General features: G+C 37.7%; 1 protein-coding gene across 1 annotated transcript in view; it reads right to left on the bottom strand.

Annotated features, from left to right (window-relative positions):
- The window catches only part of LOC145293896 (cilia-and flagella-associated protein 96-like), a 64,644-nt gene that overhangs the window by 13,693 nt on the left and 35,935 nt on the right, over nt 1–15,016 (bottom strand). The window contains exon 4 of the mRNA XM_080140671.1: nt 5,613–5,688. Within this exon, the coding sequence (XP_079996797.1) occupies nt 5,613–5,688 (76 nt within the window). The remainder of the gene's footprint in view (nt 1–5,612; nt 5,689–15,016) is intronic.

Consider the following 15,016-nt stretch of genomic DNA (forward strand, 5'->3'; position numbering starts at 1 on the left):
CGTCCTTGTGAATAATTACAAACACTTAGTTTTACTTATAAAATCCTTCTGGAAAGCACCCTGACTGGAGAATGCTGACTGAGCCACCTTGACTGGAGAATGCTGACAAGACTACATAGCAATTTTTTAAAAGGTCAGAGTGCGCCTCCTTTAGGGGTATTAGCTAGACTCTCTCTACCTTACAACCTTATTCTACATCTTCCTGCAGTGAGAATAAGTAAATAACAGTGATTTGTGGCAGTTGTGGCCCCTAAAATCATGACGCATACTTCTGTAACATACTTTTGCTAATATACTTTTTGTTAACTATACCACTGTGTTTGTCTTGATTAGTAACAATATCCAAGGCTACAAGAAGATATCTTAAATGACAAACAAGAAAATATTTCTTGGATCATTATTTCTCACCCTTTCAATTTTCAATTCAAATTTGTCTTTCCTCCCATTTCCACTTTAGCAATGCTCCCCAAGCCCTGATTTTATTTAGTTTGTTATACAGTTGTACAAAAACGCAATCAATTTTTTTTTTCTTAGAAAATCAATAATCTCCTCTTTCTTTATTAAGTAAAACTTGTTCAAACCATCTCTGGCCACGGTTGTTGCATCATAATTTCCTAGAATCTTTAATTACACTGATCAACAGTGAACATGGTTTTTACATGTGAACATGTCCATCTTACTAATTTCATAGCACTGATTTCACTTTTTGGTACTCATTTTTTGCATTCTTTTAATCTCAAGTGAAAGTGCTCACCACACACTTTAATGGATTTCAATGATGCCACATTTCTGAATGCACTAACTAAAAATTTACACCTTCTGCATATGTTCACAATCTGATGAAAGTTTTGTACTTATATAAATTTGGGTATGTGTATATGTTTATGCATTTCTATGCACTAGATCTATTCCTAAACTAATTAACTGATCATTATAGTTTTGGGAGCACCTCTCATTTGAAAATTAAAACATTTTAGATTTGCATTGAAGAACTCTGGCAAAAGAATTGACCTGTAGAATTATCGACCAATAATCTTCTCTTGCTTTTCACTAAAACTTTTGAATCATTAACCAATCTAGCAATAGTTCACCACCTTGAAAATGCTAAAATTCTCTCTCACCAACAAGATGGATTTAGACAATCCTGTTCTATTGCAAATATCCTAACAGTCATCTCTGAACGTATATACCATACACTGGATAATGCAGTTGAAGCTATGGCGGTCATGTTTAATATATTCAGAGGCCCTATTTTCTTTTTTAAAATATTCAGGGGCTTTTGTAAACATGCACAATGATGCATGTTTAGTGGGATGCATACATGCATATGCTGCAGATTGCAGACCTGTTAAGAGAAAAGGCCACACAAGAAATTTGTTGGCATCTTTGAAATAGTAATGTTTTCTTGACTACAACATGTTATGTTGCAATTGTGAGCCACGTGTCTTAAAAATAAATTACAGATTCGAAACCCCTTGGATAGTAGATTTTATTGTTTAACCATTTATTTTGTCTAGTATCTATATATATATTCCAGCAGAGTGAACACAGGGTGGACCTTAAACTGATGGACTGTTTGTGTTTTGTTGGGAGATATGTTTATCCTTTTTTTGTAAGTCTGTTTTTTGGTGCAAAAAAAAAAAAAAGTAAATGAATTCATTACTATATATAGTTTAAAAAAAAAAAAAGGTAGAAAATGTTGTTATGAACGCCTGGGGCCAAGTGCAACCATTGAGGTCTGTTGTGAAGGTGGTGACTGACAAGTCCATTTTTTTGTGTGATACTATCAACGCCCCCTACCCCAGTGGTAGGAATAAAAAAAAAAATGAGGAAAAAAATATAAAAATAAACTTAGCAGCAGTACAATGAAGAGGAAGTTGTTTACCAATGCATAGAAAGAGAATTAAAATATGATTGTTAATCAAAGCAGTGAACAGGAACGAAAGGACCAGATATATTTTTAGAGTCATTTTACAGACACTTTTAAATGTGGCAGTGGGTTTTGCGACAGTTGGAAACAGTTGCAAAGTCTTGGGTTTGCAACTGTTGACTGCAGTTAGAGTTGAGGAGAGTCTCCAGTTAGACACAACTGAACACAAGCTGTGGCTTGGAGCAGTTGGGAAAATTAACTGATCAACCAACTGACAAACATAGTCTTGGCAGACGACTAAGACGTGAGCTTTATAGAGTCGATGGTGCAACTGATATTTACAAAATATGTCAGAGTTTATGTTTCTGTATTTTATTTTATTTTATTTTTATACTAATGAACGTTTCGGGAGCTGCCAATATGAGAGATGACAACATGGTCAAAAAAGAAGACTACAGAAACAGCGTTGGGATTGGCAGCGATGTTGTTGAGTGGCGTAACAAATAAGATGGATAGAGGTGTTGAATCTCTACGGTTCCAGGTAAGCATTGTCTGAATATAATGGTTTCAATCAAGCAGGCCAGGGGTTTAGTTGGCCAAAAACGTGATGAGACAACAATAACTATGGAAGGCAATAATGTATGGGGATACAGTTACAAGACTCAGCATTCCTATCCCATTGCGGTTAATAACCTGAAGAAGGCCAGGGGATGAACTGGCCGAAACGTGGTGAAGCAACAGCAACTATGGAAGGCAATAATGTATGGAGATACAATTACAAGACCCAGCATTCCTATCCCATTGCAGTTAATAACCTGAAGAAGGCCAGGGGATGAACTGGCCGAAACGTGGTGAAGTAACAGCAACTATGGAAGGCAATAATGTATGGGGATACAGTTACAAGACTCAGCATTCCTATCCCATTGCAGTTAATCACCTGAAGAAGGCCAGGGGATGAACTGGCCGAAACGTGGTGAAGCAACAGCAACTATATAAGGCAATAATGTATGAGGATACAGTTACAAGACTCAGCATTCCTATCCCATTGCAGTTAATCACCTGAAGAAGGCCAGGGGATGAACTGGCCGAAACGTGGTGAAGCAACAGCAACTATGGAAGGCAATAATGTATGGGGATACAGTTACAAGACTCAGCATTCCTATCCCATTGCAGTTAATCACCTGAAGAAGGCCAGGGGATGAACTGGCCGAAACGTGGTGAAGCAACAGCAACTATGGAAGGCAATAATGTATGGGGATACAGTTACAAGACTCAGCATTCCTATCCCATTGCAGTTAATCACCTGAAGAAGGCCAGGGGATGAACTGGCCGAAACGTGGTGAAGTAACAGCAACTATGGAAGGGAATAATGTATGGGGATACAGTTACAAGACTCAGCATTCCTATCCCATTGCAGTTAATCACCTGAAGAAGGCCAGGGGATGAACTGGCCGAAACGTGGTGAAGCAACAGCAACTATGGAAGGCAATAATGTATGGAGATACAGTTACGAGACTCAGCATTCCTATCCCATTGCAGTTAATCACCTGAAGAAGGCCAGGGGATGAACTGGCCGAAACGTGGTGAAGTAACAGCAACTATGGAAGGCAATAATGTATGGGGATACAGTTACAAGACTCAGCATTCCTATCCCATTGCAGTTAATCACCTGAAGAAGGCCAGGGGATGAACTGGCCGAAACGTGGTGAAGCAACAGCAACTATGGAAGGCAATAATGTATGGGGATACAGTTACAAGACTCAGCATTCCTATCCCATTGCAGTTAATCACCTGAAGAAGGCCAGGGGATGAACTGGCCGAAACGTGGTGAAGTAACAGCAACTATGGAAGGCAATAATGTATGGGATTACAGTTACGAGACTCAGCATTCCTATCCCATTGCAGTTAATCACCTGAAGAAGGCCAGGGGATGAACTGGCCGAAACGTGGTGAAGCAACAGCAACTATGGAAGGGAATAATGTATGGGGATACAGTTACAAGACTCAGCATTCCTATCCCATTGCAGTTAATCACCTGAAGAAGGCCAGGGGATGAACTGGCCGAAACGTGGTGAAGCAACAGCAACTATGGAAGGCAATAATGTATGGGGATACAGTTAAAAGACTCAGCATTCCTATCCCATTGCAGTTAATCACCTGAAGAAGGCCAGGGGATGAACTGGCCGAAACGTGGTAAAGTAACAGCAACTATGGAAGGCAATAATGTATGGGGATACAGTTACAAGACTCAGCATTCCTATCCCATTGCAGTTAATCACCTGAAGAAGGCCAGGGGATGAACTGGCCGAAACGTGGTGAAGCAACAGCAACTATGGAAGGCAATAATGTATGGGGATACAGTTACAAGACTCAGCATTCCTATCCCATTGCAGTTAATCACCTGAAGAAGGCCAGGGGATGAACTGGCCGAAACGTGGTGAAGTAACAGCAACTATGGAAGGCAATAATGTATGGGGATACAGTTACGAGACTCAGCATTCCTATCCCATTGCAGTTAATCACCTGAAGAAGGCCAGGGGATGAACTGGCCGAAACGTGGTGAAGTAACAGCAACTATGGAAGGCAATAATGTATGGGGATACAGTTACAAGACTCAGCATTCCTATCCCATTGCAGTTAATCACCTGAAGAAGGCCAGGGGATGAACTGGCTGAAACGTGGTGAAGCAACAGCAACTATGGAAGGCAATAATGTATGGGGATACAGTTACAAGACTCAGCATTCCTATCCCATTGCAGTTAATCACCTGAAGAAGGCCAGGGGATGAACAGGCCGAAACGTGGTGAAGCAACAGCAACTATGGAAGGCAATAATGTATGGGGATACAGTTACAAGACTCAGCATTCCTATCCCATTGCAGTTAATCACCTGAAGAAGGCCAGGGGATGAACTGGCCGAAATGTGGTGAAGCAACGAAGCAATGAAGATGAGGATAACAGTCCACAAATAAATGAATACACAAATTACTCATCTCAAGGATTCCAACCAAAAAATGATATATAATGGTTATGTTCTTATCATGTGCATCCCATGTGCCTCCCTTCTTTAATGTTTTTATTGTTTATACATAAGGAAAACATGCTGCTCTTACACTTTTAAGCTTATATTTGACAATTTATTTGCATAATTCAGTGAAAGAATGATTAAATTACAGTTATATTTTTTTTGTAATAAAAAGTTACTAATTAAGAGTATCTTGACTTACTTTTTCATTATTTGATTTTGATGAAATTTGTTTGAGGAAGGAGGTGGTCTTCTAAAAACATTGGCCCTATTTTCTTTTTTAAAATATTCAGGGGCTTTTGTAAACATGCACAATGATGCATGTTTGGTGGGATGCATACATGCATATGCTGCAGATTGCAGACCTACTAAGAGAAAAGGCCACAAGAAATGTGCTGACATCTTTGAAATAGTAACGTAAAGTTTTAATTATTGTGGAGTTAACTACCCTTATTTATTTTTTTTCAAGATGGCGATGTGAGACAATCCCTTTTTGTTGAATCATGAGATTTGATTTTCTTAGTTAAAAATAAAACTACATGATCAATATACTTAATTTTTGGAATATGACATCTCCGTTTCATGACATGTACATACATCACAAAGATCTTTCAGTATATTTAAAAAAAAATTAGGTTGTATTCTTTCTAGAAAGCAGTATAATTATTGGTTAGCTAATGACTAAGTAAATGTCATGTAAATACCATGCAATACTGACCTGTGTTTGCTGCCGGGCTCGTTCATAAGGGTCAGAAAGATGTTTGTAATATTCCCCAAGAGTCACATCAAGGTAACTACAAACGCAAATATAAAAACAATTACATTATGATGGAATTTATCATGTTCACTAAAGCAGTTATTTCTACTAAAGCAAAAAAAGTACAAACATCCACCAACACGTTCTCTTTCCAATCTCTGTATAAAGTTATGTATGTGAATATGTTTATATTGTATTGATTGTTGAGCTGGATTAAATCCGACGATATGAAATAAAATGGAGGTGGAAGGACCTGAATACTCAATGTTTTGCCCGATTTATGGGGGCTTTTTCAAGAGGGATGGTCACTGACGAGAGAGTCGCAAGATTTGGGGCTATATATAATGATGGGAGAGAGCAGCATGTTTTCCTTATGTAAATTAGATGTCTATATACATATATACATTTTATGAGAGAAAATAATAAATTAGAGTAAACTAGCATAGTGGATTACGTCTAAAAGTTAAAATATCGTAGAGATTTAAAAGATTGTGTCTGGAAATATAACCGTGATAGATTAAGTAAATAAAATGAAACAAGAATACGAAGGGAGTTTTTAAAATTAGAGATAATTGAATTGGGATAAAATAGCGTAGTAACTTAAAAGATGCCATCTAAAAGTATTGCAGTTATTATCCTAAATTAATTGATCATCATGAATTTCAGAACACATCTGATTGGCGTAAAGGACCCAAATGTGAGCTATAAATTAATTTGATTTAGTTTTATGCAAAGGGAATAAATAGAGGGTGAAAGTCCTTTATGAAAAATCAGATATCTCAGATTTATTTATTTTTTATTTTATTCATTTATTTTTATTTTTTTCTTATCTCTACTATTTCAATAGGAACTTAGCCAATCATCCTCCCCCAAATATCTTTCACTCACACCATTTGTAGCACTGCATGAATTGCATCGCTGTTTAGAAAAATCTGTATTATGTACACACCCATGACTGAAAAGATCTATCTTATTCTAAAAGTCACTTAAATTGATCAAGTAGTTTTATTTTTATAAATAAAATGATTTTTAAAGAATAAATGGGAATTCCTAAGCACTGCAATATTACATTGAGTTATCTCCCTTATTTCTTGAGATTATATTCAAAATGGTGTTGCAAGACGATCAATCTTCATTTAGTCATAAAATTTGCAATTTTCTTTAATAAAAACTCCAATTCCTCTGCAACTATCATCGCATTTCTTTTCTTGTTACATTAAAACAACAAGTAGTCACAACTAGGCATTATTTTTATTTATTTATTTTTTTTATTACATTTTCACCCCAAACAAGGCACATTGCCACTTTGGTGTAGAGGGGCTACTATCAGGGGCAACAACTACTAGGGTACTATGTAGGGATTTGGGCAGCAAGATGTTGGTTCACATTGCACTTGAACTTCTGAACGTCAGTAGAGTTAGGGAAATAGGGACCTGGAATGGAATTCCAAAGTCTAGCGGTTCTGGGGAAGAAACTACTGGAGTAGAAAGATCTTTTACATCTAGGGATCTCTACAGTGTGAGGGTGGGATTTTGCAGCCTGTCGGGTCTGTCGAGGGTGTTCACTTGCAGTGCTTGCAGTTCATCAGAGCATTCACCATTAAAATACTTGTAGAACAGGCAGAGGGATGCAACATTTCGTCAATGGGACAGAGGCTGAAGCTTAGATGTCAGTTCAGGGCCTATCAGATTTGCGACTCTCTTTTTAACCTTGTCAAGGGGCGAGAGACTAGTAGCAGATACTCCAGCCCAAATATGACAGCAATACTCCATACATGGGCGAATGGTTGCCTTATAGAGGTATAGGATACTTTCGGGTGTTAGTAGTTTTCTAGCTCGGTAGAGAGAGCCTACCTTCCTTGCAGCGGCCCTGGCAATGCCCTCGATGTAATTGTTCCAACTCATGTTTCCTGTGGACGTTAGGCCAAGGAGCTTGAAAGACGTACTCTCAGATAAAGAGTCGTTGGCCATTGCTATAGATGGTAGAGAAGGTTTCTTGTAATGATTGGAGGTCATCCTCTAGTGTTTCTGCCATTTCTTTAGATATATGTTCATTTGTTTTCCTGTCGTGCCTGTTATAGAGTGTGGTGTCATCAACATATATACCCATCTCATTTCAGGCATGCACCGATAAACAAACTGGCCGATTACTAATTAATTGTACTTTGATCGTCCGATTACTGATTAATTAGCCAATTAACAAATTTTCTAGTGTTGATTAATTAGCAAATATTGTTGTCATAAAAAGTCCATTCCATGGAACTTGAGCCCCTGCCATCTACAACTTTGGAGATGCTTTTGTACCGACTTAGTTCTTTTTACGGGGTGAGGGTGCTGGCCCCATGCCCAACCTTCCCAGAAGGTACATACAGAGCATCTAGCCTTCCCAAATGGTCACCCATCTGGTACTAGCCAGGCTCAATGTTGTTTAACTTCGGTAATCTGGCAAGAACTGGTGTATCAATCTTTCAGTTTTAGCATTGAGGAATTGTACGGTAAATTGTGGCCACATTCAAACTGAAATTAAAGCATTCTTCATCAGTCGTACTCTTGTTCCTCATTTTTGAAACTGTGCTACCATAACATATATATTTTTTATTTTTGGTTTGAACAATGCATAGTTTATTGAGATAAATTACTACAGGGTTGAACAATAAATTTGTAGCCATGAAGAAAACAACACTACAGCTTTATTTTAAAACCTTTATTGAAAAAATCAATTCAGGTAACTTGATTATGTAGTAGAGTTAACATCTATTCAATGTTGCCACCTTCAGCCTCAATCATTGCCTCGATACATGTCCAGAACTGGAAGCATGCCTTTTCCACAAGCGCCAGCAGAAGCTTGGCAAATATTTGACGGATGGCGGCAATCAGGCTGGCTTTGGTGTTGTCGGAGGTCATGTTAGGGATGTTCTCAATCTATGACTAGACGAAGTAATTCAGCGGGTTTAGGTTGGGGGAGGAGTGGGGGAGGGGCAGTGAGAGAAGGATACAAAGTCGTAGCACTCCTTCTGAAGCCAAGCCTAGGTCTCTTTGAACTTGTGGGCCAGTGCCGAGTCCTGCTGTCACACCCAGGCTCTGCTAGTGTCCAATTGATTGCATCAGGGGATCACCACACTCTTCAGCACATCTAGGTACACTTTGGTGTTGACTTTCAAGCCGGCTTTGAAGATGTGAGGTGGCATGATGTGGCCCTCATTTGAAACTACACCGAAGACAATAACTGTGGCCAGAAACTTTATTGAGCTGTACTCTCAAGCATTGAACTGTCTGCATTTGCATTTTGAGGGTGCTGGCAATGGTCCTGTTGTTGTAACTTGGATTAGTACAGAGTATGAGGTGTACAGTGGCGCATTTCCAATCTTGTTCATTGAACATTGTGTCTCTTTCAGGCATGATAGAAGACTTCTTTCGCTCTTGGGATTTGTACACAACTGGCCAACTAGTAGATGGTCAGCAACAATAAAAAAAAACGATTTTCATCAAACGGAAATGGAATCCTGTCATCTTTTCTAGAGCGACAATTTTATCGTTCCATCCTGTAATTAGATATTAGACATAAGTAAATTAAATACGTAAAAGTTAATTAAATATTGACAACAACCATCAATCATGATACCAACCAACTTCTACTGGAAGTATTTTGATGTCAATCTCAAGAATAAGAATACATCTGTCTGCAAATTATGTCAACTACTATATCAATGGGTGGCAAATAAGCAAAAACTTTTGCAATGATTAATATGTTAAACCATCTTTAAAAAGTTAATGCAGAAGAAGAAAAAGTTGCAGATAAGAAAAAGAAACACAATAAATGTTCAGGGATAGATATTTTAAAAACAAGTGTCAGAAACTATTGTTCGAACATCCACATGTATGCACGCACATACGCACACGCATGCACGCATATACACATCCTCATGTACGCACACATACGCGTACAAGTACGCACACATGCGAAACGTCACTTCCCCTGAAAGGAATTCTAGACATGCACAGTCAGAACACTCACCCCGATATAAAAGTCCACGACACTATTCAACTTCCTCTTTCTTCCCTTTCGCCTGGCTTTGTTGACCAGGCAAGTTTGGCGTCCATAGCTCTGGGTGTTGAAGACTTTTGCACGTGGACGACTGCTATCATGAACGCACGGTTTTGCTGAGGCAAACACTCCCTTACTACGTGTGAGACGGCCATTTCTCGTCCTCGACTTCATTTCTTTCTTTTCCACGCATGTAGTCGTCAACGCCTGAATGAACATGTGTTACACCTAAACCATTTTTATTTCCAACAGAAAATAAACGACATTTTTATTCCATCCCATCAATTGAGTTTTTGTTTCCTTCAATTCCATTCGTTTCATTATTTTCTTTTGTAACGGGATTAGGATTTATATGTCCTAGTCCTCTACACTATGAGCCTCCAGTGAAACACCAAAACTGTAGAATCAATATTGGTCAAGCAGAAAATTTGGGATATTAATGATTATAAGTCACAAGATCTAACTAATATTCCTGGTGAACCAAGTGCAAAAGAGATCCAGACAATTGCACTTAAGGGAACAACGAGTATACTAAAAAGAGCTCTCGGTTGGTTTCAATAAAAAGCAGGGCAATGTTGGTAGCTGGTTTGGCTGCCCCACACCCAGCATTACAATCTTTAAAGGAAGAAAATTAAAAAAAAAAAAAATGAGAAATGATTAATGTTGATATTCAACTTTATTCTGTAACATCTGACACTGAATTTTATAGGGTTATTGCAAAAATTAGTTTTCCATCATGAAAGTACTTCACTGAGAAATAATTTCAGATATATTTACAAAAGTAAAAACAAAAATTCAATTGCCTCTTGAGGAAATTAGCAGGATTTCTTTGATTACAAACATTTGGGCAGCTGCAACAGATAATGCTCTTTTTCTGAGTTTGATAGGCTTTCGAATGACTTCAGATATTGCAGAGCTGTGTTTAGAATTGTTCGATTCCTGATACACACACAAGAATAAGTGAAAAATTGCACAATGTTCTTGATAAATATAAAATCTAATATATAAAAGGTAAAATCTGTGTATGCGTGTGTGTGTATGCGTGTGTGTGACCAGACCAGTATCATTTTCAAGCTCGATCCTTCAGAAGACAAATATTGAAAAATTGGCCAAAAACATTAATTCCTTCACTCTAAATGTGGCAGTTTTCTACAAGGGGGAGGCGGTTTTTGCGTCACCATTTTCACAAGACATCGTATTGGTTGGATCTGAACCTCCAGTCATGTGATGGAGACATCGGTTTAGATGTCACGTTTTTTTACGGGTTGAGCCTGCCTGCCTACTACCACTTTTTTTTTTTAAACAACACCTCTTTCCACCCAGACTGCCTACTGCCAACTTTAAAATTTTTTTTATACAACATGTCGTTCCACCCGGGCTGCCTACTACCACTTTTTTTTGGGGGGGGGGGCGTCCTTACTACGCCATCTACACACACCCGGGCACCCCCGCTACTGTTTTTTTGATCCCCTCCTCCTCCCTGGGGTTCCTTACTACACCACCTAAACACCTGGGCAATGCCGGGAACCCCACTCGTCTTCAATAAAGTTTTCTTAGTCTTTTGGGATTCAGGAGCAAATATGGCTGCTGGTGTCAAGGAATGTGGTTTAGAGTCACTGTCATACTTCATACATACATTGCAATTCTCAATAAATGACATCATTTTCACAAGAGGTTGTGATGACAGTCATTACAATTAACAGAAATACAGTCTCTCACTCTAATTGCTCTCCACTAGCAATCAACAAATTAACTGAAAAACAGGATCAGCTTAATTTGGAAAAACTCATTCAAGATGTGATCACACGGTGGAATTCAACATATTTGCTGAAAAGGAATTTAGAACAACGAAAAGCTCTTATAATGTATGCTGTTGATAATAACAACTTTCTAATGTTTTTTCTTCAAAAATTTGTTCAGTTACTGAGTTTATTTGAAGAAATCATCAAAGAAGTAAGTAACAGAACTTCAACCATATCAATAATATCTACAATGTTAGCTTTGAGGTTATTTCTGTCAAAAGCTGTCCAATCTAATTCTGATATTTCTGACTTGAGTGGAATCCTTACTTCTGTTGAACAATTCAGTGAATCAATGGAAACAAGATTTTCATCTTATCTAAATGATAAAAACTTGTGTGCGTCTACTTTCCTGGATCCAAGATTCAAATTAAAATAAAAATTACATCAAAAAAACTCTTAAGAATTGGATTCTACGTCTACTTTCTACTGGTGATAATGAAGCAAAATCAAGATACACTTCTTCAAGCTCTGCTGAAAGTCAAGAAGCTCACAGTGAAAGTAAAACTGTATATACCTCAAGCCGGTTTGATAAATTAGCTTCAAATAAACCTACAGTAACAAATCCAAGCTTAGGGCAGGTAGAGGCTAAGTTAAATTTCGCAACTGCAAGTACAACAAAAGTACAATCTAAACTCAAAAAGAGCAAAATCCTTATTCATAAGTGCACAAAAGAACTTGATCATTACGTAGTTTTACCTCTTCTTGCAAGAGATGATGATCCATTTCAATGTTCGAAAAAGACATAGGAGACCTTATCACTGCTGAGTAAACTGGCTTCAAAATGCGGAAGAACACCTTCATCCATGGAGAGTGAGAAGCTCTTTAGTACAGGTGGTAATATGTATGAACCTACAAGGAACAGGCTGTGTCCGTAGAATAGAGAAACTCAAATGTTTCTGCATTACAACTTAAGAATATTCAGCTTTAAATACTATGAGAGCAGAGAAGGTAGGCAGCAAGAATAGAAGAGGAAGTAGAGAAGCAGCAGGTGCAGAGCAGAGGTAACCACCGCAGCATGCTTCAGTGGAAGCAGAACTTCAGCTTATAGTTATTCACTTAAGAATTGGAATTTGTACTTTGTAGTTTGCTTGTAATTACATATTTTCTTATCTAGTTGTTTAATTATATTCATTTAAGAATTGGAAATTATACTTTGTATTTTGTAATTTCATTAAAAAGAAAAGAAAAGCATAAAGCCATAACAGCAGCCAGACATTAAAAATGTCAAGTTAAATTGGCAGTTGCTGTGTTAATGTGTCAAAGTATAAGATGAGTCACTTGGCAGTGATAAAATAGTTTAAATTTAATAGGAAAAAGAAAAGTAATTAACTGCCCAATTACCGATTAATCAACCTTTTACTGTTTAATCAACAAAATAACCAATAAAGCCGACAATTACCTGACGATTAATCAGTGAACTCCTAATCACAACTTCCTTTTCTGTTGTAGTGTTTTCATTCTTTGTTTTTTTTAAGGTTAACATTTAGCAAAAAGAAAAAAAAGTAGCTGTATCTTGCTTTCTGACCCACCAGCAACCATTGGATCCAATAAGTCAACATTGTAGCAAGATGCTAAAAATATTAAAATATCTTGCAGTAATCTTGACAGTGACCCACCAGCGTTTCATTTTCATTCAGTTCAGGAGTCAGGTTTTACATAAACACAAGCCACATTGCTCACAGGCGGTTAAGTCAAAACCAACTTTACTTTTCATTTGATGAGGATAGTAGAATGTGGACCTTGTGTTTACTATCGGCAGCCTCATAACTCTTGCTTCCCTTATTTTGTTCTTTAGTCCTCATATTCCATGAGTAATGTTTCTGACAAAGGAGGGAAAATTGCTGTTTTCTGAGTCGAAATCTATCCATCTAGCATTTATTGTTAGCTAGTATTTTACCTTAATTGGTATTTCTTTTTTTTCTTTCTAGTTCCGTATATTAAGTGACTTTATGCATTGTTTGGACCAATTTCTACAAGGAAATATTTCAATCAGAAATCTCTTAAAAGCCTCTTCATAAGTCACTAGTAAATCACCACCATATCACTATGTCAGGTTTAATAACTCTTGTGATACTATAAAGTGGACCTGAGGTGGACTTGAGTCACTAAGTGCTGAGAAGGAGGGGGCAGTAGACAAAGGAATAGAAAATGTCCTACAATAAACAATAAAATAGGAAATAGCAAACAATGAATCTGTAGGTATTTTTAGATCAAGCCTGCAGATTTGAAAATGACAATAGAAACCCACAGAACAGATAAAACGGAAGGGCAGCTTCCGGTAGTCGGGGTGGGGGGCAACTTCAAATACTGACACAGAGAGTTAGTTCCTATTTACAATGCCTCCCCACGGGACAGAGTTAGACACCAGGGTCGTTTTTTAACGCGGAGAAAAGGAACAAAAATTAAAATTGTCTCAGTCGTGAAGGATTTCTTCTTCACTGACAGAGAACAAGAAATTGAAGTGCAGCATCTGAAGAACAGATACTACACTTTGATCTTGTCCCGAAGGCCAACTTGCCGGTTGCGACAGATCGGAGTTGATAGCGACAATGGTTGGACAGTTTTTTAGAAATAGAGATGAATTGCAACTGACAGACAAACGTAACATCGATAGAACGGGGAGAAGACACACGCTCACACGTCAATTATATATGAAACATTGGCGTTTGTGTTTTTCCTTTCTTTGTTTCATGATTTATTATATTTCTACTTTGTGAAACCACGGGTGTTCCCATCGACAGTCGCCAGCAAAATAATGATGATCCGGTCATAAGAGAAATAGTCAAACGAAAAATCCACGACACACGACGTTGGGAGTCGGCGATCTGTTGGGGGCCTCACACGTCTGGTCACACTCTGTTTAATAGGTACGTAATTGTAAGAATTGTATAGTCATAGTGGATGGTGTATGATTTATTTCTGACTGTTCTTTAGAGTATATGTTCCCAGGACTTGCTACTTCATTCATTCATGGTATGAACATTGAAACCCCTACATTGTCTTATTTTGACTCTTTTTCATGACATGGTGGGGTCAAAAATAGCTTTTTTTAGAGAGAAAAATCTCCCAAATATTTGTATTTACCTTCAAATTACACCTGGAAGATGTTTTGTGGATATGGGTAAATTATATATATATATTCTGAATACCCAACTAATTATATATATATATATTCTGAATACCCAACTAATTCTCTACATGAATCATTAATTGCCTTGTGGTAAACAAATCCGGTTTGTAAAATAATTACCTGAAGCTATTCAGGAAAGGAAAACCCAAGGTTGTAGACTGAAATTTTTCAGAATTTGAAAATCCAGTTCAATAGTGATTATTGAACATTTCCCAGGATCCCATATGCCCCAAATCAAGCTGATTTTACTATATTAATTATATAAACATTGAACATCCTGCTTTGAATACAATTCAGCGTGACATTATCTCATTTTGATCCATTTCCAAAACCCTGAGAGAGTCTAAAGTGCCATTATCAGAGAAAAATCAGACAACAATTTGCGTTCA

Source organism: Euprymna scolopes, chromosome 15 (genome assembly GCF_053919585.1).
Source record: "Euprymna scolopes isolate OS-2025 chromosome 15, ASM5391958v1, whole genome shotgun sequence".
Lineage (NCBI taxonomy): Eukaryota > Metazoa > Mollusca > Cephalopoda > Sepiida > Sepiolidae > Euprymna > Euprymna scolopes.